General features: G+C 43.5%; 1 protein-coding gene across 1 annotated transcript; it reads right to left on the bottom strand.

Annotated features, from left to right (window-relative positions):
- Positions 1-6,020: 6,020 nt before the first annotated feature.
- htr5ab (5-hydroxytryptamine (serotonin) receptor 5A, genome duplicate b) lies at positions 6,021-23,863 on the bottom strand. Its single transcript, XM_041882082.1, has 3 exons — positions 23,801-23,863; positions 11,925-12,753; positions 6,021-6,549 (listed from the first exon to the last, which is right to left on the bottom strand). The coding sequence occupies exons 2-3, from the start codon at positions 12,660-12,662 to the stop codon at positions 6,217-6,219; spliced, it is 1,071 nt and encodes a 356-aa protein (XP_041738016.1). The 5' UTR covers positions 12,663-12,753; positions 23,801-23,863; the 3' UTR covers positions 6,021-6,216.
- Between the last annotated feature and the right edge of the window lie 1,421 nt (positions 23,864-25,284).

The raw sequence follows: 25,284 nt of genomic DNA, 5'->3' as shown, positions 1-25,284 counted from the left end.
TTGCCGCCAGCAGGAGAAAACGCAGTGTTAATATAATAAGAATAATCTTGCAGGGAGACATGCATGGCTTTCAGTCATGATCATTCATTCTAAAGAAATAGAGCTGTGTAGATGTCAACTGGAGATCCATAACCACACTGTCACTCACTGTGAAGACATAGCTTAACAATGCTTCACTGAACCACTGTATTCTAACACTCACAACACTCACAACAATTACACTCACAACACCTTCAACACTCACAACAATTACACTCACAACAATTACAACACTCACTCATACTTCATCTCTCATTTATTGAGGTATGAGTATACATTTCTGAGTACAATAACACTTCTATAATGATAGTGGACTTGTTGACCATGTTTGTGTCCAGACCTTCTGGAAATGAAACAAGTATCCTCTAGGTCAGTGGTGGGGAATAATTTTGGCTTGAGGGCCACATCGGGATTTCAAAATTCAGTGGAGGGCCAAACAGATTTTCTTTCAGAATGATTTGTTAGTCAAAAGCAATTTGTCGGCAAGAAACATAGCAGTTATTTCAAAATGTATAGGTCCATTATAATTTCTAGATACTTTCTATCTAGTTTTAGATTATCAAAAGTGGCCTGGAGTGTTTTGTGAACCCAAAAGAATAATTTACCAAAAGAATAAACCCCAAATATGTATATATATATTTTTTTTATATATATTTTTTTACTCAAACCTTCCGCGGGACAGATTGAATGGGCTCGCGGGCTGGATCTGTATGCTACCCAGTTTTGCTCTAGGTACAAGCATGATTCCCATTATAATTTCTGTACCACAGACGTTCTTTAATCCCCAACAACAGCAAATAATTGGCTGCATATGAATATGAATACGAAACAGCAGAAGCTTGCTCTCTTTAGGAATTAGGTGAGTGATTACATTTTTCAACAGTTAATTTTTTCTGCTTCATGTCTGCCAAATTTTGGAGGTACTATAGCTTGAACATAGCCTCTGTGGGATATGTTTAGCCCAAATAACTAGAATGAGATTATATTTCCATGGTTTAGCCTGTGGACAGAGTTGAGAGGCTGTATAGTAGCTTGACCAGTCACATCCGTGACAGAATCATTTATCTTCAGGACCACTTGTGTCTCTCTAGCCTCATTCATTTCAGCGTTTCACCATCCACGGGCAATGCAATCAACACATGGTTTGATAACATTCAATGGATCCCATTCATATTCTAATGCTTTCGGATGGATCTTCAGAGGAATTTAGACTAAAAGCGTTCACTTCCACAGTCTGTTATGTATTTGACGATAAAACACCATACATCAAAGAGGCCTACTTGATAAATAGGCCTTCGGGCTGACTGATTTATTGAAATGTTGGACATTTGGTGCAGAATTGGAAAAAAAAGAGTAAGAGAAAGAGGGAAATAGTGAGGAAGATAAAAAAGGAAGAAACAAAGCATACTAGCCACTACTGAGATGCCACCATGACGCCACTTGCCATTTTAGAATTAATTATATTGTCACACATTCTACACATTCTCATTTCAAATGAAATACTAGCATCACTCATTTCATATGAATACATTTCATATCCCCACCAGCGGAGGCTCCTCAGAGGAGGAAGGGGAGGACCATCCTCCTCAGTGAATTTCATACAAATAAAAATGGTGAAACATTAAAAAAGTTATCATGTTTCGATAAAACTATACTAAATATATTCACGTCACCAAATAATTGATTAAAACACACTGTTTTGCAATGAAGGTCTACAGTAGCCTCAACAGCACTCTGTAGGGTAGCATCATGGTGTAGCCGGAGGACAGGTAGCTTCCGTCCTCCTCTGGGTACATTGACTTCAATACAAAACCTAGGAGGTTCTCACCCCCTTCCATAGACTTACAAAGTAATTATGACAACTTCCGGAGGACGTCCTCCAACCTATCAGAGATCTTGCAGTATGAACTAACATGTCCACCCAATCAAAGGATCAGAGAATTAATCTAGTACTGAAAGCATAAGCTACAGCTAGCTAGCACTGCAGTGCATAAACTGTGGTGAATAGTTGACTCAAAGAGAGCAAAAAACAATAGTTAAACAGTTTTGAACAGTTTGCGTGTGATCGGGGTGTATTCATTCCGATGATTCTGTTGAAAAACGTGTCTTAAATGGAAGCAAACAGAACGAAACAGGGATAAACATACCTGAATTTGTCCAATAGAAACTCTCGTTTGCAACTGTTGGACTAATGATTACACCCTAGATCAGTTTAGAGTGTGCATGGCGGTATTAAATGTGTCACTGTCTGTCCATGTGTAACTGTCTGTCACCTCAAATTTGTCTCTCGACCTGTGTGCGCCTACGTTGTAAACATTCATTCATAGGCTAAGTTCTAGCAACCTCATGATGGGTATAGGGAAATTTAGAGTATCATGTAGTAGCCTAAACCTATTGATGTTCCAATGAACTGGGTGAATGGAATTTGAATGGCAGTCATCTAATATGCTGTAATAGAAATAAGGCTCATGAAAAACAATTATCGTCCTCCCTCATCTTAAACGGCACCGACCGCCACTGATCCCAACATGGGTTTGGTAGGATAATCAGGGCTAGCTGGCGAGGGCACGTAGCATATTGCCTTAGATCTGAAATTGCCTTTGAACTATCATTGCCTTTGAAAATGTTTGCTTTTTATCAATTACATTTAAATATGCTACATCTAGAATTTCTCCGCCTATGTGGAAGCTAGGTGAATTGCAACAGCGCTAGGCTATATTCAAACAAATCTCCCCCCTCCCCCGCATCCCATTTCTCCGAAACATGGAGGAGACTAGTGCTTGAGCATTTTACTTTTTGTTTTGGTCCACCAGCTTCAAATATATTTAGATGGTACAATGATTCCCTACACTATTCAGTGCTTGTTCTCTCACATAAACTAAAATTGAGAGAACAGTGTAGAATTTTAGCAAACAGGAAATTACAGAGTGATTTCTGCACTTAACCCGATTTCCACTAGATAACACAGCCACAAAGTCAAAACAGCTTTCCAATTTTGTCAACAGAGGCCGCTCCGGTGGGAGAAATCAATTGGCGAATATCACATCCAATCAAAACACTGGCGGGTAAGTAATACTGTGAAACACTATCATTCCACTATTAATGCAGATATATTATGGACATTTTCTGAAATTACAATGCAAAACTTTAAAAAACATCATATTTGTAGCAAATTTAAACATCTCCAATTTCATATCAATTATGCTATATATTCAAATGCGAATGCAGTACTGTTTGTCACTGAACAGTAATTGAGATAGAGCCTTTGCCAGTATACTCCCTTGTTTTCCATATATATGCGATGGATGAGAAAGAAATAAGACGGTCGATTCTTTCTCGCACAAGTACTATAGTCAACCTCATATACAGTATCTCTTCAATGACACCAAATACTAAATCTCAGGATAACCAGAAAATGTTGGAATTATCTAGGTGACCTTGGCTGTAGAATTAAAAAATTATAGACACTTTAGTGGTATCATGACTCCTGTCATGTCTTCCCATGCCTCCAATGATTAGTAAAAAGATTTCACATTGACAGGCCAGATTCCACTACATAAAGTACATCTATTGGTTGTCAGTTAAAATGAAAGATGGTTGATGCTTTAAGGGTCATAACAAGGGCAGTTTGATAGACAGAAAGAGAGAGAAAGAGAGAGAGAAAGAAAGAGAGAGCAGGGGATTTATCAAAGAAACAAATATGTTCAAGATCTGCACTTGCACACACACCAGAATGATTACAAACAGATATCCTTGACTACAGACGGTCATATCAGACACCCTAGCCATGACACAGATATAGTGATCTGGGGATCTAGTGCTATATAGGATTTAGGGTGCCATTTGGGACACAGACAGAGTCCTCTTCACACACGCATGCACTCACGCATGCACTTACGCACACACACGCACATGCACACACACTCTAATTTTCGCTCTCCAACATGAAGCTGATACAAACACATCCCCCTTACCGTGAGGATCTGTTGTTGTGGGAATGGCTCACTGGGAATTTCCAGCAATTTGCATTTCCAGCTGGGGATCGAAGCAGAGCCAGATAGGAGATGTGGTAAGTAAATATCAGCTATTGCGGGGGAATGTGTGGAGTCATGAGAGACACTTCAAATGCGACAGTCCATGAGAAAGAACGTTGGCTTCCCTCTCTCCATCTCCAATGTCTCACTAAAACCTACTACACTCAAACTAGCTCAACCAATTCATCTGTGAAGTGTAGGATCAAAGACACCAGATCAGTACAATGCCTGTCATACTCAATATCCAACTTTGTGTTCAAACAATTCATCAAGAATCAGAATAGATTTCTCTATAATATGAAGACACCTGTTTTAGTGACTTTTATAATCTCAAATAATTGAGAGTAAAGATTATGAACAACCCCTGTTTCATTTTGATGTGTTTATTTCATTTTGATACAGTATTATCTTATTTGGACACAGCAATCTAAAACTGTACTTTCTCAATATGGTGTATGTCAGTGGCAAGATGATCACAATAACGCTTGATGACTTCAGTTTGTGGACCACAATCTTTTTTATTCACGTGAATCTTTCTTATTCACATACATCTTTTTTTTTTCACAGAGTTAATCAATAGTTGTTGAAAAGCTACGCAGTGAATCGATGGTTGTTAAATCCACGGATTGTAATGTGGTCCCTCGTTTGTTATCTACTCCATATTTTACAATGTAGTCCACAGTTTGTTGGTTATATACCCAGCTAGCACATAACGTTCTGAGAACCATATGTTTCTTAGAGCTTGGTGAGAGCGTGGTTGTCCTATGGTTATTTAGCATACAACCTTCCCATAACGCTTCCTACAGGTTTCCTCATGCTTCTATTTAAAGTAATGTTCTCTTATTGTTCAGAGAGCGTAAAGAAACAACGTTCTTCTGTGGAAATGTCGGTACTTCAGCATAACGTTTTCTACAGGTTTCCTCATGGTTCTATTAAAAGTCATGTTCTCAGAACATCAAGAAAACTTTCCATAAAAAACACAAGAAAACATTAGTAACGTTCCCAGAACATTCTAAGAATGTTATTTAAAAAACATATACATTCTGTTCTCAGCATCAACAAAACTCTCTCTATCCTCTATCTTGTTAAGTATGTTCAGGTTTGTTGGCCGCGCCAACTAATTGGCCACATCTGATCTTAATGAGGGCCTGTTTCCTTTGAAATAGGGTCTGTTTGAATAGACTAAAATGAACAGCTTTGTATGAGTTAAAAACAAATAGCATGCTAGTTCCTTCCTGGTGGTGCAGTGAACTAATTCCATGGATAGAGAGCAGAAGATCATAGGTTTGAATCTCACTGACGTCATGCCACAAGAAGAAATAAATCATGTTTGCATGATTAATGCATAAGCAAATTAATTTCCATGTGTTCTATCTGTGCTTGGAGTTCAAAACAGTTAAACTAACAGTGTTATTTAACATTCAGGGAACAATAGAAAAACATTCTCAGAACCTCCCTGCAACCTAAAAATAAAAGTTCCCAGAACAGGTGAAATTTTCTCTTCCATCCTCAGAATGTTTAAAAAACGTTCAGTTTTAACAGTCAGGAAATGTGTGACTTCATTCCCAGAACCAATGGGAAACCAAAAATGTACGTTCCCGTGACATCAATTTGATCATGTGATGGTATGTTTTTTCTAGACAGCCCCAGTCTCAGCCTCTGCCTTATCCCCAGCCTCAGCCCCAGTCTCAGCCTCTGCCTTATCCCCAGCCTCAGCCCCAGTCTCCGCCTCTGCCTTATCCCCAGCCTCAGCCCCAGTCTCAGCCTCTGCCTTATCCCCAGCCTCAGCCCCAGTCTCAGCCTCTGCCTTATCCCCAGCCTCAGCCCCATTCTCCGCCTCTGCCTTATCCCCAGCCTCAGCCCCAGTCTCAGCCTCTGCCTTATCCCCAGCCTCAGCCCCAGTCTCAGCCTCTGCCTTATCCCCAGCCTCAGCCCCAGTCTCAGCCTCTGCCTTATCCCCAGCCTCAGCCCCAGTCTCAGCCTCTGCCTTATCCCCAGCCTCAGCCCCAGACTCAGCCGTAGTCTTAAATTAACAGAAAATGATGGCCAATGTTCTGTGGTCAGAGGCAATTGGATGGCCACCCGCTGATTTTAACCGCTATTTGGCATGTTCTGTTTTGTCCTTTAGCCCTCATCCCCAGCCTCAGTGTTGACGGGAGAACAGGTTCCTAAGGGCGTTGTTGTAGTTCTTGTTAAAGGCGGTGTAGATAAGCGGGTTGAAGAAGGAGTTGGAGTAGCCCAGCCACAGGAAGATGCTCTTCCAGATGGGCGGGATGTCGCAGTGGCACAGCGGGATGATGAGCTCCGTGAGGAAGAAGGGGATCCAGCAGAGGACGAAGACTCCGATCAGGATGCCCACCATCAGCGCCGCCTTCTTCTCCTTCTGCTCGCGCCACGTGTCGCCGTCCGTCTGGAAGGTCACGGTGGCGTGGCGTACCGTGAACACCATCTGGGGCTGCCGCGACGCCTCCTTCACCTGTCAATCAAATCAGTCAGCCAACCAGTTAGTCAATCAGTCAGGCAATCAAATCAGTCAACAAATTGATACTCACATTACTAAAATAAGTTAAAGAACAGACCAATCAATTAGTCAGTGTTTGTCGCAGGCTTTCAGTTTTACAATTTTTGAGACATACTGTAAGCCACAACTTATTTTGTTCTCAGTCAATCAGTCAGTCAGTTAGTCAGTCAATCAGTCAACCAATCGATACTCACATTAGTAAAAGAACCAGCCAATCAATTAGTTAATTGAGCAACCAGTCAGCTAGCTGAACCCAATGGGAAAATTAATAAATCAAGCAAAAACAAGCAAAATAGCCTCTAATGAATCAATCATTGAGCTAAACGATACAGGGCATAAACGACAACCCCCTGCCAGAACTCAAGCCATCAACCTGCACTTGTGACTCATACAGAGAGGGCTGTTAAATGGAAGTAATGGAATGAAAACACCATGCTTCAATCTATCCGCCCATTTCTCATTTCCATGCAGGTGCACTGTTATGTTGAGCCTGGTGGAGTAGTGTTTCTCTCTACACCTGACCCTGCAGGTCATTCTGCATGAGCTGTTTATAAACCTACACTTTACCGCTCAGCAGATCACATCTGGCCTGCGTCCCAAATGGCACCCTATGGGTCCTGGTCAAAAGTAGTGCACAAAATAGGGAATAGGGTGCCATTTGGTATGCAGGCCTGGTCAATTAAAACAATAAAACAAACAATCAAAATAATGCATTTGCAGCAGAGGGTAGGGGTTAAAAGCATAGTGGCTGGGGGTAAATTGCTGACGCCAAATTGAAGGGCAGTCTAATATTACAGTTTAAATGGTCAATCTGGGGTTGATACATCCATTTTTGTACTTCTAAATGAATGATATAGCCATTGATTCTTGAAGAATATAGCTTATAAATGCCTCACACGCTTAGTTTAACTGTCTTACCACACATCACAGCCCAAAATAAATCATGTATATGGTTAAAACTATCATTTTGATCTCATGCATGGCCAATCTGGGACTGTGATATATGAAAGCCTGACTCCAGTCAATAGATTAAGGTTTTCTTGGCGAAATGTAAAATGTTATTTTTTGTCAAAAAGGCAGCCAACTATCAGTAACTAAGTGACTTAACTAAATTGCTTGCAGTGGAGTTTAAGACATGCAAATTCAAGTCATACACAGTACACAAGCAATAGCAATGTTGTTTGATGTTGTTTGATAGGCTCAACTGGATTAATCATAGCTGATCCCTTTTGCATACCAAGTAGTGGTAGAATAAATATCAATATAATTTCCTATTAGATCACAGGGGTTCTACTCCACTGAGCCACACCAGGGGGTTAAGGGATTGCATTTAGAGATGGGTTGAAAGTAAGGCCAGACCTACCTCCAATCCACTCAGAGGTACTGTAGGCTAGCCTACTTGACATTTTCATGTTAAAAACATGTTGGAAATACAATAATTACATTGTAACACATTTAATTGTAGCACAACTTAAATTGTAAAAAATGTATTAAACCCGCCTTTGTATTCACAAACACCTGAAAAGCTAGTTTTTTTTGTTCTTAAATACATTTAACATGCATTAGAAACAGGTTAATAACATGGAACATGTTAGAATTGCAAAAGGAATGTGCGCTCTGGGCGCAAATTGGTTGAATCAATGTTGTTTCCACTGAAAAACTGATTGGATTTTCAAAAAGTCATCAACATAAAGGAATTTCTGGATTTTTTGTATTTTTATCACCCAACATTAAACTAAAATCAATGACACTGTAAAGTTTTCGTTGATTTTATGTTGAATTCATGTTAGTTTACAACTCAATCAAATGTCAATCAAAATTAGTTGTTGAACTGACATCTGTGCCCAGTGGGTGTAATTGTGTGTGAAATTTCCGGTAGGGCTCCCTCCCTATTGCGGTATGCATGGTCCATTGTGTTTAGATGTTTTCACGCCTCAGAGTCATGACTCCTTTTGTCCATACTGCTAACTGGGCTGAACTTGAGCCAAACACCCACGTATACAAACTGTAATACCACAGAGAAAACAGCCTAACTTTTCTCCATAGAAAAGGAATGATGTGACAAAATGAATTCAGCTGAAAGACCACAGTCCTAGGGGGTAATACCTTTTCAAACTTTCAAATACATTTCTGTGAAAACTAGATGGGGTGTCTACAGAGGGTGTACAGTCATAAATAGTTGCTAGGCGCCAATTTGTTTTTATTCTTTGACTGCTCAGTATTATGTGACTCATTGTTGAGGTATAATTTAATAAAACAGCTAAAGGATACTTTCTATATTCTGTGGACAGAATACAGTGCCTTGCAAAAGTATTCATCCCCCTTGGCGTTTTTCCTATTTTGTTGCGTTACAACCTGTAATTTAAATGGATTTTTATTTTGATTTCATGTAATGGACATACACAAAATAGTCCAAATTGGTGAATTGAAATTTAAAAAATAACTTGTTAAAAAAATTCAAGAAAATAAATAACGGAAAAGTGGTGCGTGCATATGTATTCACCCCCTTTGCTATGAAGCCCCTAAATAATATCTGGTGCAACCAATTACCTTCAGAAGTAATTTAACTAACCTTCATAATTAGTTAAATAAAGTCCACCTGTGTGCAATCTAAGTGTCACATGATCTGTCACATGATCTCAGTATATATACACCTGTTCTGAAAGGCCCCAGTGTCTGCAACACCACTAAGCAAGGGGCACCACCACTAAGCAAGGGGCACCACCAAGCAAGCGGCACCATGAAGACCAAGGAGCTCTCCAAACAGGTCAGGGACAAAGTTGTGGAGAAGTACAGATCAGGGTTGGGTTATAAAAAAATATCAGAAACTTTTAACATCCCACGGAGCACCATTAAATCCATTATTAAAAAATGGAAAGAATATGGCACCACAACAAACTTGCCAAGAGAGGGCCGCCCACCAAAACTCACGGACCAGGCAAGGAGGGCATTAATCAGAGAGGCAACAAAGAGACCAAAGATAACCCTGAAGGAGCTGCAAAGCTCCACAGCGGGGATTGGAGTTTCTGTCCATAGGACCACTTTAAGCCATACACTCCACAGAGCTGGGCTTTACGGAAGAGTGGCCAGAAAAAAGACATTGCTTAAAGAAAGAAATAAGCAAACATGTTTGGTGTTCGCCAAAAGGCATGTGGGAGACTCCCCAAACATATGGAAGAAGGTACTCAGGTCAGATGAGACTAAAATTGAGCTTTTTGGCCATCAAGGAAAACGGTATGTTTGGCGCAAACCCAACACCTCTCATCACCCCGAGAACACCATCCCCACAGTGAAGCATGGTGGTGGCAGCATCATGCTGTGGGGATGTTTTTCATCGGCAGGGACTGGGAAACTGGTCAGAATTGAAGGAATGATGGATAAAGGGAAATTCTTGAGGGAAACTTGTTTCAGTCTTCCAGAGATTTGAGACTGGGACGGAGGTTCACCTTCCAGCAGGACAATGACCCTAAGCACACAGCTAAAGCAAGACTTGAGTGGTTTAAGGGGAAACATTTAAATGTCTTGGAATGGCCTAGTCAAAGCCCAGACCTCAATCCAATTGAGAATCTGTGGTATGACTTAAAGATTGCTGTACACCAGCGGAACCCATCCAATTTGAAGGAGCTGGAGCAGTTTTGCCTTGAAGAATGGGCAAAATCCCAGTGGCTAGATGTGCCAAGCTTATAGAGACATACCCCAAGAGACTTGCAGCTGTAATTGCTGCAAAAGGTGGCTCTACAAAGTATTGACTTTGGGGGGGGCGGTGAATAGTTATGCACGCTCAAGTTTTCTGTTTTTTTGTCTTATTTCGTGTTTGTTTCACAATATTATTTTTTTTGCATTTTCAAAGTAGTAGGCATGTTGTGTAAATCAAATGATACAAACCCCCCAAAAATCCATTTTAATTCCAGGTTGTAAGGCAACAAAATAGGAAAAATGTCAAGAGGGGTGAATACTTTCGCAAGCCACTGTATATGAAATTCCAAAGACCTACCGGGCTATAAGAAGTCTATTTTAACCGACAAATGAGGTGTCTCCAAATCAGTGGGTGGATGCCTGAAATAGCTGCCTATAGTCTTAATACGTTTTTGCTGTTTTGTACCAGCCAATTCTCTCCCCTTAGTCTCCAAACAAACCTACCAAGCTCAAAGGCCTATGCTGCTGTTTGCCTATTGTATATAACCAGAGAGAGTGAAGGCAGCATGGAGGCAGCTCCCTTTGAACAGAGTAAAATGAAATGGCATGTTTGAATAAATTAGCTTGGCCTTGTTGAGTGAGTCTGTGTTCCAAATTGCACCCGATTCCCTATATAGTTCACAACTTTTGACCGGAGCCCATTGGGCCCTGGTCAAAAGTAGTGCACTATATAGGGATAGGGTGCCATTTAGGATGCAGCCTGGGTCTCTGGACTCTGTCAGCGTCCTTGCTGATTAGAGGGAGCCGCTGTGGTGAGGAAGGTGCAGTGGCCCCTAGCCTTGTTAAACATGCTGGGTATTTATAAGCCACTGTGCCTATAGCGATTAACAGGGGTTATACCAACAGCCTTTTAGTTTATTTCCTCTGCGTGTGTGTGCGTGCGTGTGTGTGTGTGTGTGTGTGTGCAGTTGTATGTGTATGTGAGAGAGAGATTGTGTGAAAAAAGTAGAAGATCCTCCTTCACATTGAGGGATTGTTTTTGCATGTTGACGGTGATTTGTGTAGTTGTGTGCGCATGTGCACGTGTGGGGGACTATGTGCATACATGCACGTGTGAATGCCTCCATGTGAATTGGTTTGTTGAGTATGAGATGCAGTACACGCTGATAAGCGTTAAAGAACAATTCACATCCCACAGCCCTGCAGCACCATCACAGCACCATCAGAACAGCTCAGAATGTATTATGCAGATGACATGGTTTCCCACTAATTGCCCAGCAACCAATTTGAGAGCTACAGTACAATCTCATCAGTCAATGATAATGTGATATGCACTCACGAGCAGATACGAGAGAGCTATAATGACACTGATATCATTGAGGTACATTCAGATAATTATTTAGATTAGGTTTGAATGCGCAACCATTATCTGAACATTGGTCAAGGTTGATTGATTAAGTCCAGCAAAATTGGCCAAGGAGCTTAGGAGTGTGTCAATGTAATAATAATGTAATAAAATCAACTGAATATTAACGCAATCATCATGTGGATCCCACATGAAACATTCAACCACCCAGCAGGCAAAACTGGTTGAATAAGACATCATTACAACCAGACACTGGTAGGAATAACATAATTTTGATGTAACTTCAACCAGTTTAACCCGCTGGGTAAGACTATAGCAACAAAAGTACCTCAATCACCTCAGCCATAGGCGTGATGGTATTGGTCTTACACGAGCCGATGCGGAACTTGGCCGCCTTGTAGATCTTCCAGTAGACGAAGAGCACCACGCACAGCGGCAGGTAGAACGCTCCGAAGGTGGAGAAGATAGTGTAGGAGGGCTCCTGGCTCACCTGGCACTCCATCCCCTCCTCCGAGTAGGTCTCCCCCCAGCCGAACAGCGGCGACAGGGAGATGACGGAGGACAGCAGCCAGGTAAGCACGATCATCACATTGGAGATCCTCTTGCGGGTCTTGAGCGTGTACTCCAAGTGTCTGGTGATGGACCAGTAGCGGTCCAGGGCGATGGCCGTCACGTTCCAGATGCTGGCCGTGCAGCAGAGCACATCGAAGGAGATCCACACCTGGCAGAGCACGCGACCCAGCTTCCATAGCCGTCCGTTGAGCTCGTGCACCAGGCTCAGGGGCATGACCAGGGCGGCCACCATCACGTCCGAGATGGCCATGGAGGCCACCAGGTTGTGGGGCACGCGGTGGAAGGTCCGCACCCTCAGGATGGTGAGGAGAACAAGGAGGTTCCACACGAAGGTGGCCACCACCAGCATGGCTAGCAGGGTGAGGGTTAGCACGCTGAACACCGAGAACGGACGGTAGAAGTTTCCTGTTCCATACCCCAGGTCGTCGCTACCGGCCCTGGCCCAGGCCCCGCTAAGGTTGGCGGTCACCAGGGTCACGTTGGGCTGGGTCATGTTCAGCAGTGTTCAGCAGCGGTCACCCAGCCCAGCTGGCTGAATAAGTTCAGACAGGTCTGTCACAGGGGAATTTTCAGATTGAAGCATCCTGCAGTGTATAAAGAGAGAGAAGAAGCTTTTAAGTCATGCAAACAGAACACATGACACTTGATAGACTTGACACATGACAGATGTCACAACCATATCTATGGAAGAGGTGAAATACAAATGAAGGAAACTGTGAAGGGCATTGAAGGAGAATGATTTTATTCAGATCATTATTCAGATTTTGTTCACTGGATTTGCACATTCCCTTTGAAAGCACTACTGTATTCTTGTGTGTAATAAACACTAACAGCTGGTTGAGAGTCTCATTTCAACTGTCAATTAATCTGCCTACAACATAACTTCCATCAATGTAATTGGCTGCATCACTTCCAATCACCATGTTTTTTTCTTGCAATTTATATATATATATATATATATATATATATATATATATATATACATATATGTATATATACATATACATACACATACACATACAGTGGGGAGAACAAGTATTTGATACACTGCCGATTTTGCAGGTTTTCCTACTTACAAAGCATGTAGAGGTCTGTAATTTTTATCATAGGTACACTTCAACTGTGAGAGACAGTACATTGTATAGGTACATTGTATGATTTTTAAGTAATTAATTTGCATTTTATTGCATGACATAAGTATTTGATACGTCAGAAAAGCAGAACTTAATATTTGGTACAGAAACCTTTGTTTGCAATTACAGAGATCATACGTTTCCTGTAGGTCTTGACCAGGTTTGCACACACTGCAGCAGGGATTTTGGCCCAGTCCTCCATACAGACCTTCTCCAGATCCTTCAGGTTTCGGGGCTGTCGCTGGGCAATACGGACTTTCAGCTCCCTCCAAAGATGTTCTATTGGGTTCATGTCTGGAGACTGGCTAGGCCACTCCAAGGACCTTGAGATGCTTCTTACGGAGCCACTCCTTAGTTGCCCTGTCTGTGTGTTTCGGGTCGTTGTCATGGTGGAAGACCCAGCCACGACCCATCTTCAATGCTCTTACTGAGGGAAGATCTCGCGATACATGGCCCCATCCATCCTCCCCTCAATACGGTGCAGTCGTCCTGTCCCCTTTGCAGAAAAGCATCCCCAAATAATTATGTTTCCACCTCCATGCTTCACGGTTGGGATGGTGTTCTTGGGGTTGTACTCATCCTTCTCTTCCTCCAAACACGGCGAGTGGAGTTTAGACCAAAAAGCTATATTTTTGTTTCATCAGACCACATGACCTTCTCCCATTCCTCCTCTGGATCATCCAGATGGTCATTGGCAAACTTCAGACGGGCCTGGACATGCGCTGGCTTGATCAGGGGGACCTTGCGTGCGCTACAGGATTTTAATCCATGACGGCGTAGTGTGTTACTAATGGTTTTCTATGAGACTGTGGTCCCAGCTCTCTTCAGGTCATTGACCAGGTCCTGCCGTTTAGTTCTGGGCTGATCCCTCACCTTCCTCATGATCATTGATGCCCCACGAGGTGAGATCTTGCATGGAGCCCCAGACCGAGGGTGATTGACCGTCATCTTGAACTTCTTCCATTTTCGAATAATTGCGCCAACAGTTGTTGCCTTCTCATCAAGCTGCTTGCCTATTGTCCTGTAGCCCATCCCAGCCTTGTGCAGGTCTACAATTTTATCCCTGATGTCCTTACACAGCTCTCTGGTCTTGGCCATTGTGGAGAGGTTGGAGTCTGTTTGATTGAGTGTGTGGACAGGTGTCTTTTATACAGGTAACGAGTTCAAACAGGTGCAGTTAATACAGGTAATGAGTGGAGAACAGGAGGGCTTCTTAAAGAAAAACGAACAGGTCTGTGAGAGCCGGAATTCTTACTGGTTGGTAGGTGATCAAATATTTATGTCATGCAATAAAATGCAAATTAATTACTTAAAAATCATACAATGTGATTTTCTGGATTTTTGTTTTAGATGCCGTCTCTCACAGTTAAAGTGTAGCTATGATAAAAATTACAGACCTCTACATGCTTTGTAAGTAGGAAAACCTGCAAAATCGGAAGTGTATCAAATACTTGTTCTCCCCACTGTATATATATATACATACACATACATATCCTTTAAAAAAATATATTTCCCTCTATTACTTTCCAACCCCACCACCCCTTCCCTAATTGGAGTAAACTTGTGAACAACAATGCTTAGGCCTCTACTTCCAGCTTATACATACTATATACCTTTTATGGACAATTTTACAATAATTATATTTTGCTTGTTTTTACTCCTGAACTTCCTCTACCCTCAACCTCTCTGATCATTATCATGATGTCCATCCGGTTTGCTTCTAAATGCCATATCTCTCCAACTGTGCTCCTTCACAAAAGTGCTCAACCTATAAGCTATATACTTATTATGGACACAGCATGCCCTACATTAGTTATCTTGCTGTTATTAGTTGTTGTTAGTTGTTATTAGTCCCATCCATCAGCTCCATCCAACACCTCCCATCTATCTCTTATATTGGATTTCTATTTGCCATATATTTTCAGCTGTACTGTGATGTTTCTGTTGAATATTTCTCTTTACATAATCAAATTAAATAAAACAAGCTGAGCTAAAATTACATGCAGGAAGTATACTCAAGGGTAAAACCTTTTCAACACGTTTTTGTTTCTGTAGCTACACTGAACAAAAATATAAACACAACATGCAACAATTTCAACGATTTTTACGGTTCATATAAGAAAATCTGTCAATTTAAATAAATTCAGTAAGCCCTAATTTATGGATTTCACATGACTAGTAATACAGATACTTTTTCTAAAAGGTAGGGGTGTGGATCAGAAAACCAGTAAGTATCTGGTGTGACCACCAATTGTCTCATGCAGCGCGACACATCTCCTTTGCATAGAGTTGATCAGGCTGTTGATTGTGGCCTGTGAAATGTTGTCCCACTCCTCTTCAATGGCTGTGCGAAATTGCTGGATATTGGCGGGAACTGGAACATGCTGTCGTACACGTCGATCCAGAGCATCACAAACATGCTCAATGGTTGACATGTCTGGTGAGTATGCAGGCCATGGAAGAACTGGGACATTTTCAGCTTCCAGGAATTGTGTACAGATCCTTGCGTCATGGGGTTATATAATATAATATAATATGCCATTTAGCAGACGCTTTTATCCAAAGCGACTTACAGTCATGTGTGCATACATTTTTACATATGGGTGGTCCCGGGGATCGAACCCACTACCCTGGCGTTTTGAGTTGAAACAATTGAGTTGAAACATGAGGTGATGGCGGCGGATGAATGGCACGACAATGGGCCTCAGGATCTCGTTACGGTATCTCTGTGCATTCAAATTGACATCGATAAAATGCAATTGTGTTCATTGTCCATAGCTTCTGCCTGCCCATACCATAAACCCACCGCCACCATGGGGCACTGTTCACAACGTTGACATCAGTAAACCACTCGCTCACACGATGCCATCTGCTATCTGCCCAGTACAGCTGAAACCGGGATTCATCCATGAAGAGCACACTTCTCCAGTGTGCCAGTTGCCATCTAAGGTGAGCATTTGCCCACTGAAGTTGGTTACGATGCCGAACTGCAGTCAGGTCAAGACCCTGGTGAGGACGACAAGCATGCAGATGAGCTTCCCTGAGACGCTTTCTGACAGTTTTTGCAGAAATTCTTTGGTTGTGCAAACCCACAGTTTCATCAGCTGTCCGGGTGGCTGGTCTCAGTCGATCCCGCAGGTGAAGAAGCCGGATGTGGAGGTCCTGGGCTGGAGTGGTTACACGTGGTCTGCGGTTGTGAGGCCGGTTTGATGTACTGCCAAATTCTCTAAAATGACATTAGAGGCGGCTTATGGTAGATAAATTAACATTCAATTATCTAGCCACAGCTCTGGTGGATATTCCTGCAGTCAGCATGCCAATTGCACGCTCCCTCAATTTGAGACTGTGGCATTGTGTTGTGTGACAAAACTGCACATTTTAGAGGGGCCTTTTATATTCCCCAGCACAAGGTGCACCTCTGTAATGATCATGCTGTTTAATTAGCTTCTTGATATGCCACACCTGTCAGGTGGATGGATTATCTTGGCAAAGGAGAAATGCTCACTAACAGGGATGTAAACAAATTTGTGCAGTAAATTTGAGAGAAAGAAGCCTTTTGTGCTCATGGAACATTTATTTTTTTATTTTTTTTAGCTCATGAAACATGGGACCAACACCTTACATGTTGCGTTTATATTTTTGTTCAGTATAGTTAAATAGGAAACTAGAAGTTAATCTGGTATCCAGGGAACTTTATTTTACTCTTTGCGTTGCTCTTAGTGTTGCATTGTCGTCTTGGGAGTAATAAATGCTATAGCCTATATACTGTATTTCACAAAGGCTATCCAGTCTGTAATAATTACCTCATTGTCTATATCGTCATTTGTCTCAGGACTTGCTGTGATGTCGATTTTTTCATTGACACACACACACACACATCAACAAGCAGATCCAATTGTGTCCAGTCCTTTATCATTGTGTAACTATAAAGTATATTAGCCCTGTTTCACCCGTCCTATTATAGCTATGACCCTTTGGCTTTGTTAGAACTCTTTGCTTTAATAGTCAATGGGCTCATTTATTTTACAGTGCCATTGTAGTGCAGTGTTCTAGGTCCCAGTCTGTCCCAAGCCCGGGGCAGACTGGGACCAGAAGTCGGCCTGGGATTTCTAACACACTGGCCATTTTTTCCTCGATGCCCCAACACCGGGCCATTTTTTTGGGTGTAAAAAAAATTCATTATATTTTCCCCAAAGGTGTATATGAACATATTTTAATTAGATTGAATGGTGCTTAAACACTGTCAGTTCCTCTTTAAGGCTCCCATTATTAGCCAAATAATCTTTCAGCACAAAAAAAAACACAATTTAGACAGGCTCATTGGGCTAAAGATGGACAAGCCCATCTGGCTTTTGCCCAAACTGCCCTATGGCCAGTCCTGCGCATGTCGATATTTGGATTAAAATTGCATTATTTTACCTGAATCAAAATGATAATATATTTGTGTTGCCCAGGGGACGTTAGGCGACGTTCCCATTAGTTCCCTTTAAGGCAGTGGTATTCAAACTTTTTCAGCGGGGAACCCATTTTTTTCATCAGAAGTTCTGGGGACCCCATTAATTTCAAAAGAATTTTTCGCGACCTCAACCCTCCCCACACCAAATCTAATGATACAATCTTAAAAATGTTTAATTTAGATTTTTTCATCAACAAATAACCTTCAATTCATTACATTTTAATCTCTAATCAAAATGAAAAGAAACCAATAAATACATTTACTCAATAAAATTGTATTTGTCAAAATATCTTTCTCAAAAACGTTAGTATATTGTCCCATATAATAATCTGTACTCTTAATTTTTTGGGGGCGACCCTGACTTTAAATACATTTACATTGTACATTTTTGTCATTTAGCAGATGCTCTTTTCCAGAGTGACTTACAGTTAGTGCAACCATCTTAAGATAGCTAGGTGGGACAACCACATACTGTATCTCAGTCATAGCAAGTAAGTTTTTCCTCAATAAAGTAGCTATCAGCAAAGTCAGTGCTAGTAGGGGGGATAATAGTCAAGTGCGAGTGTTCGTTCACGAAAGGCAAGTTTTTTTTCGGGGCAGTTGCCAAGGATGTTTTTAGGACGTTCTTGTAAACTTGTGACATGGTCCCATGGATGTTTTTGTACTTGGGGACGTACCTGGAACAAACCGGGAACTAGACAAAAACCTCCAGGGGACCATGACGCAACGTCCCAAGAATGTCCTAAAAATGTCCACAGGGACATCCCTGGAACAAACCGGGAAGTACACAAAACCTCCAGGGGACCATGACACAACATTCCAAGAACATCCTAAACACGTCCTTAGGGACATCCCCGGGGAACAAACCAGGAACTAGACAAAACCTCCACAGGACCATGACACAACACCCTGATGACTTTAGGCGACCATTTTGTGACGTTCCATGGATGTCCTTATGACTCATTGCTAACAGTGCTATTTGTGGCAACAATGACTGATAACACAGATGCATTTTATCAAGCTATGAGTAAAATGTTTTGTTGGAACCTATAAGAAGTAAAGACCTAGATTCAATCAGATCAAGCATTAACCGGTGATAACCGACACCCGCATAGCTGATGTTTTGGCAGTGTAACTGCGTTGGAGCTGTCAAATTGGTGAGCAGCCACACCCGTCCCACTCGCGTTAGAAGTTCAGAACAAGAAAGTGTAAGCTATATAGAAATAATGATGGCCACATTTTTTTTTTATTATTAGAAATAATCAGGATTTTTATCAGCCTAATAGAGGTGGAGATTACATCTCACATTCCAGTGTTCGAACTTGTAAACAAGGCTGCGTGGGATTTCTCTTAATGCGACTCCTTGCAGCCAATGGCAATGTCAGCTTTAGGTATAATGCCAGGAGCCGCTTGTGGATTTGACAGCAGTAACGCAGTTCCACATCTGACACCGCCAAAACAACCTCTGTGGATTTCGGCTAAAGCGGATCTGATTGAATAGAGCCCAAAGTCTTGTTACATTTGATCAATAACTTTCGAGGCTGTTGTTAAACTGCTAAAAATAAGAAGTCAGTGAAGGACATTGAGAATCTACTATGAAGGCTTTGGGAATCCATCATTCGTAAGTTATTTATGAAACTATTGACTTTCTGGATGAGTGCAAAGTGTTCATACATTTCGGGGCCATGCAATATGTCTCTCAGAATGGGTTTGTGATGAAACAAAGAGCTCTGGTCAAAAGTGTTGTGCTATGTAGGGAATAGGGTGCCATGTCGGACACAGTGCAAATCAGCTGTGGTGTTGATGCTCCGATGCTGCTAGTAGCTTTCACAACCCCAGAGACGAGAGAGAGTGTCTCCCGCAAATGTATGTGCATGTGATTACCCATTGCGCATCTGATTACCCCCGGGGCTCATCAATAACCCCCCCCCCCCACCCCCGCCTGGCCTTGTCAGCAAGCAGTGCTGATATGTGTTTGAGATATGCTCTTGTGTCGTCCCAAATGGCACCCGATTCCCTATAAAGTGCACTACTTTTGACCAGGACCCTATGGTGGACCTGGTTAAAAGTAGTGCACTATATAGGGAATAGGGTGGCATTTGGGACACAGACTCTCTCTTGCCATCGCTCTCTCCAGCCATGCCTTCTAATCACAGAGATCAACAGACCAACCATGACAAGGGCCTACACGGCAGGCGGCCACACGCACTCCTCTTTTCTTCTCTTCTCTCTCTCCTTAGAAAGTACTCAGAGAGAGCCATGAAATTGGACGCACACATATTTGAGAGGAACACAGCAATCAAACATTCGGCCTTCACCAAAGAAGCAAGGGTCCAAAGAGTCGACTGCTAATCACAAATGATAGTCCACGGAACCAGGGGCGGCTTGTCTTGTCTCCTGAGATCATACAACGGTGCCTGGGAGCCCTGACAATTCACACACACACACACACACACACACACACACACACACACACACACACACACACACACACACACACACACACACACACACACACACACACACACACACACACACACTCCAATCAAAGCTATGACACACAGATCCAATAAATGAGGGTGAGCGACTGGGAGAACGTTTCCTTTTGTTTAGCTTGGTCCTGTGTGGCTCAGTGGGTTGGGCCAGAGCCAGAACACACGTGAGTATGCAACTGTCATGTTCGCTCAAGGCGCAGCGTGATATGCATACATGTTTATTTGAACCGAATAAACAACGACAAAACAACAAACTAAACTAAACGTGAAGTCCAAGGTACACAAACAACATACCTCACACGGAACAAGATCCCACAACCCACTAGTGCCAATAGGCTGCCTAAGTATGGTCCCCAATGAGAGACAACGAGCGACAGCTGCCTCTGATTGGGAACCACACCGGCCAACATAGATCTAGACATACTAGACTATAAACATAGATCTACACCACATAGAAAATCACACCCTGACTCAACAAATAAGAGTCCCCAGAGTCAGGGCGTGACAGTACCCCCAAAGGACTCCGACCGCACAACCTTTACTTAACAGGGTAGGGGCCGGGTGGGCATTCCGCCTCGGAGGCGGATCAGGCGTGACAACCACCTATTCTCCGCCTCCCTGTTGCGCCCCTGGTCTGGTCTGGACCTCGGCGCGCTGCTTCCCCTCTCCTTCCTCCCACTATACTCCAAGCCCTGTCTGGACCCTGGTGTGGGAGACCCCGAACCTGGAGAGGAGCTGACGTCTGGGTCTGGACTGGAGCCGCTGACCGGAGCTGGACTGGGCACCGGTGGAGCGGACTGCTCTGGCTCCGGAGTGGAGCCGCTGACCGGATCTGGACTGGACCCCGGTGTAGCGGACTACTCTGGCTCCGGAGTAGAGCCGCTGACCGGAGCTGGATCAGGCACCGGTGGAGCGGACTGCTCTGGCTCCGGAGTGGAGCCGCTGACCGGAGCTGGACTGGACCCCGGTGGAGTGGACTGCTCTGGCTCCGGACTGGAGCAGCTGACCGGAGCTGGATCAGGCACCGGTGGAGCGGACTAGTCTGGCTCCGGACTGGAGCAGCTGACCGGAGCTGGATCAGGCACCGGTGGAGCGGACTGCTCTGGCTCCGGACTTGAGCTGCTGACTGGTGCCGGACCAGGCACCGGTGGAACGGGCACGGGCCGTGCTGGACTGGACACACTCACCACTGGTCTGGTGCGAGGAGCAGGCACGGGCCTGGAGAGGGGCTGACGTCTGGGTCTGGACTGGAGCCGCTGACCGGAGCTGGACTAGGCACCGGTGGAGCGGACTGCTCTGGCTCCGGAGTGGAGCCGCTGACCGGATCTGGACTGGACCCCGGTGTAGCGGACTACTCTGGCTCCGGAGTAGAGCCGCTGACCGGAGCTGGATCAGGCACCGGTGGAGCGGACTGCTCTGGCTCCGGAGTGGAGCCGCTGACCGGAGCTGGACTGGACCCCGGTGGAGTGGACTGCTCTGGCTCCGGACTGGAGCAGCTGACCGGAGCTGGATCAGGCACCGGTGGAGCGGACTGCTCTGGCTCCGGACTGGAGCAGCTGACCGGAGCTGGATCAGGCACCGGTGGAGCGGACTGCTCTGGCTCCGGACTTGAGCTGCTGACTGGTGCCAGACCAGGCACCGGTGGAACGGGCACGGGCCGTGCTGGACTGGACACACTCACCACTGGTCTGGTGCAAGGAGCAGGCACGGGCCGAACCGGGCTGGCGACGCGCACCACTGGTTTGGTGCGAGGAGCAGGAACAGGCCGGGCCGGGCTGGCGACGCGCACCACTGGCTTGGTGCGAGGAGCAGGAACGGGCCGTACCGGACTGTGGTGGCGGACTGGAGGTCTGAAGCGGAGAGCTGGCACAACCCATCCTGGCTGGATGCCTACTTCCGCACAGTATGTGTGAGGCATTAGCACAGGACGCACAGGCCTGTGCACGCGTACTGGCGATACAGTACGTAGAACCGGCGCAGGATATGCAGGACCGAGGAGGCGTACTGGAGACCAGGAGCGTTGAGCCGGCACACTCCGTCCTGGCTGCATGCCCATCTTCGCACGGCACGTGCGTGGTGCTAGCACAGGACGTACAGGACTGTGCCGGCACACTGGCGACACAGTACGTAGCTCCGCATAACACGGAGCCTGCCCAGTCACACCACATAGAAAATCACACCCTGACTCAACAAATAAGAGTCCCCAGAGTCAGGGCGTGACAGCAACGTTATAAAAATGCATAATTGGCTTTGATACTATGATTGGTTAGAGATGATCCAATCACTGATGACTTTGTTTTGTACAACACCCCTCATTTTGAAGTCACCACAAATGACTTAAACGATGGCCGTCTCAGACTGAAGTATGTAGCAAACATAGAGCAGCGGAATAATCAAGTTTGAGTCGTCAGGAAACTGCCTTTTAGGGGTGATGGTGTACACTAAACTACCAGAGTGAAATGGTATAAAATTGAAGTGCATAGTATAAACCTGTACTGGTGCCTAACAGAACAAAGTGGCTATGGCAACGCTCTCTATATAATGATATTACTCCCTTCCATACCTAGTCTGCCTTTCAGGGGTGATGGTGAAGTACACTACACTACCAGAGTGAAATAAGTGGTATAAACCTGTACTGGTGCCTAACGGAACAAAATAACTTGGGCAAAGCTATAATGATATTACACGTTTCCATCTGCCACAAAGGAACACCACCACATTCTCCATCCCCTGGGGATAGGGGTAATAGCTACAAAATGTCTATGCATTTGCATTCTTCACATGTCTACTGTATTAACTCCATTAGTATGTCTGTGTCCCAAATGGCACCCTATTCCCTATGTAGTGCACTATGTAGGGAATAGTGTGTCATTCGGAAGGAAGCCAGTGTCATGTTGTCATTAACACCAGCAGCTGGTTTCTATTCTGGTTAAACAACATCTTTGTATAAAACTGTAAGTGATGCAATAACAAACTTCATTTTCCAAGGCCTTTCTATTTAAAATGATTACAGGCTCATTGCTTACACGTTATTTGATGGATAAGTGTAGTCTATCTAATATATATGTTGATTTGTAAATTAAAGAGATCAATGTTCGAAACAGGTACAATTATGGCTTTTGGGATTTGCTGAGATTTTTGGTTGTATGGTAATTATGACTATAACTATTAGACTATACTACAGAAAGCCATTGATGTATTATCTGGGATACCAATAATACACATAGGCTTAGGCTACAACCAATAACAATCATAGATAGCAACATAATTGCAAATGGTCAACCCTGGACTGTTGAACGGACGTTTGCTTCACTCCCAGTCGTGGTCAATAAAACAGAAGTTGACTAATTCGACAGAAAGTCAAACTGCTCAACCCGATTAGCCTTTGACAATGACATATCTATCTGTTCGTTTCCCTTCATATAAACTTGCAATATTAGATTTGGAGCGATATGGTCACACCTTTTGAATGACTGAACGACCGCGATCTTGTTAGAATAAAGATATCCAACGACGCATTCAGTAGGCTATATTAGATATGACTTACCCCACATCTCAGAAAAAAACGAGTCCTACACGGAAACGGAACGGACCGTTCTGTCAGTCTTTTTCTTTTCCATGTGTTCACTTTGTTACTCCTCGTGTGGACCCCTTAGGGTGAGTGTTCATGATAGCAGCGTCTAAGAGATACAGTGGCTTCGGAATGAACCATAGCCAAAGAAAGGGGGAGATAAGTATATCACAGTGGTTGTTCACTATCGGAAAATACATGGATTTTGAACATTTAATCAGAATGTTATACGATGGATATCGTTTGGAGGGGAAGGTATTTTCTTGATTGCATTTGTTTGTACATTTCATGCCATTGGCAGGTATTCGCTGTAAAAATGTATAGGTGCTAAGTAAACTGTACACTTTCTAAGATTAATAGTCTATTTTGTGCTCGAGAAGAACGGTGGTAATAGTGTTTGAAAATGACATATTTGAAAATGCCAAAGAAACGCGACCACCTATGGCCACTTATCCATCCATCACCAGAACTCCTATAACATTATTTATTAATTTTCGCACAAAAGCTATTTTAATCTAATTTGTCTCAGCACAAGTGGGTGAATGTGATTTATAATCAAGTTTCTTTTGACTGAACGCCATTAGTCTTCTCCAGCGGGACACTGTCCTGGAAATTGTTTAAATCTCTCTGGATGCTTGTTTAATTAAATCCACATAATTCATTACCAGCACCCACCTTACAAAATACAACATGGACTGAAAGCTTAAAACATCGACACTTTATCATGATTTTGAATAGAATAGAATACAACTTTATTTTCCATCCAGGATGGACATTTTTCTTTGGCATCACCTTCCATTAAAAGGATCACATACACATACATTCTCACATCATACACATTTAAACCAGTCAGTCCATCATGTTGCATACACTAAAAACATAGAGGACATTGGTACATTCATTCACAACCGACCCGTGTCCCAACCGCACTGGATAGATAAGTACATACACTGATACAATTTACTTTGCATTTAGTAGTCCAACAGCACAAGGAACGAATGAATGTTTGAACACGTTCTTCTTGGCCATGGGCATTCTGAGGCGCCCGCCAGAGGGAAGCCTCTCGAACTGAGGGTGTAGAGGGTGAGAGGGGTCGCCAACGACAGCCAGAATGAGAATCGGGTTTTGATTATTGATCAAGCAGTCAAAGTGTATCTCTTATTGTTACTTGGTTTGACAAGCCATGTCCTTGTCAAACCACATGCTTTCAAGGTGGCAAGACACCGTAGCTTTGAGTTGAACATGGTTGAGCAACCCTGTGAGTACAAGACAGCGCTAGAAATCGGAGGTGCCGCGGGCGGCAAGCCGTGAGTCAGAGCGTTGCTCTCCGTTCAGCACCACAAGCTTGTCAAATCAGCACTATGGACAGCAACCACCCTGTCTCTTTCTCAACAAGCGCACACTTTATGGGAATTCTGCAATTCACTTGGCAGCATGCAAGCAATCACTTGTTAACACAC

The sequence above is a fragment of the Coregonus clupeaformis genome, chromosome 7, assembly GCF_020615455.1.
Source record: "Coregonus clupeaformis isolate EN_2021a chromosome 7, ASM2061545v1, whole genome shotgun sequence".
NCBI classification, from domain to species: Eukaryota; Metazoa; Chordata; class Actinopteri; order Salmoniformes; family Salmonidae; genus Coregonus; species Coregonus clupeaformis.
This window is presented reverse-complemented; position numbering and strand designations above follow the sequence as displayed.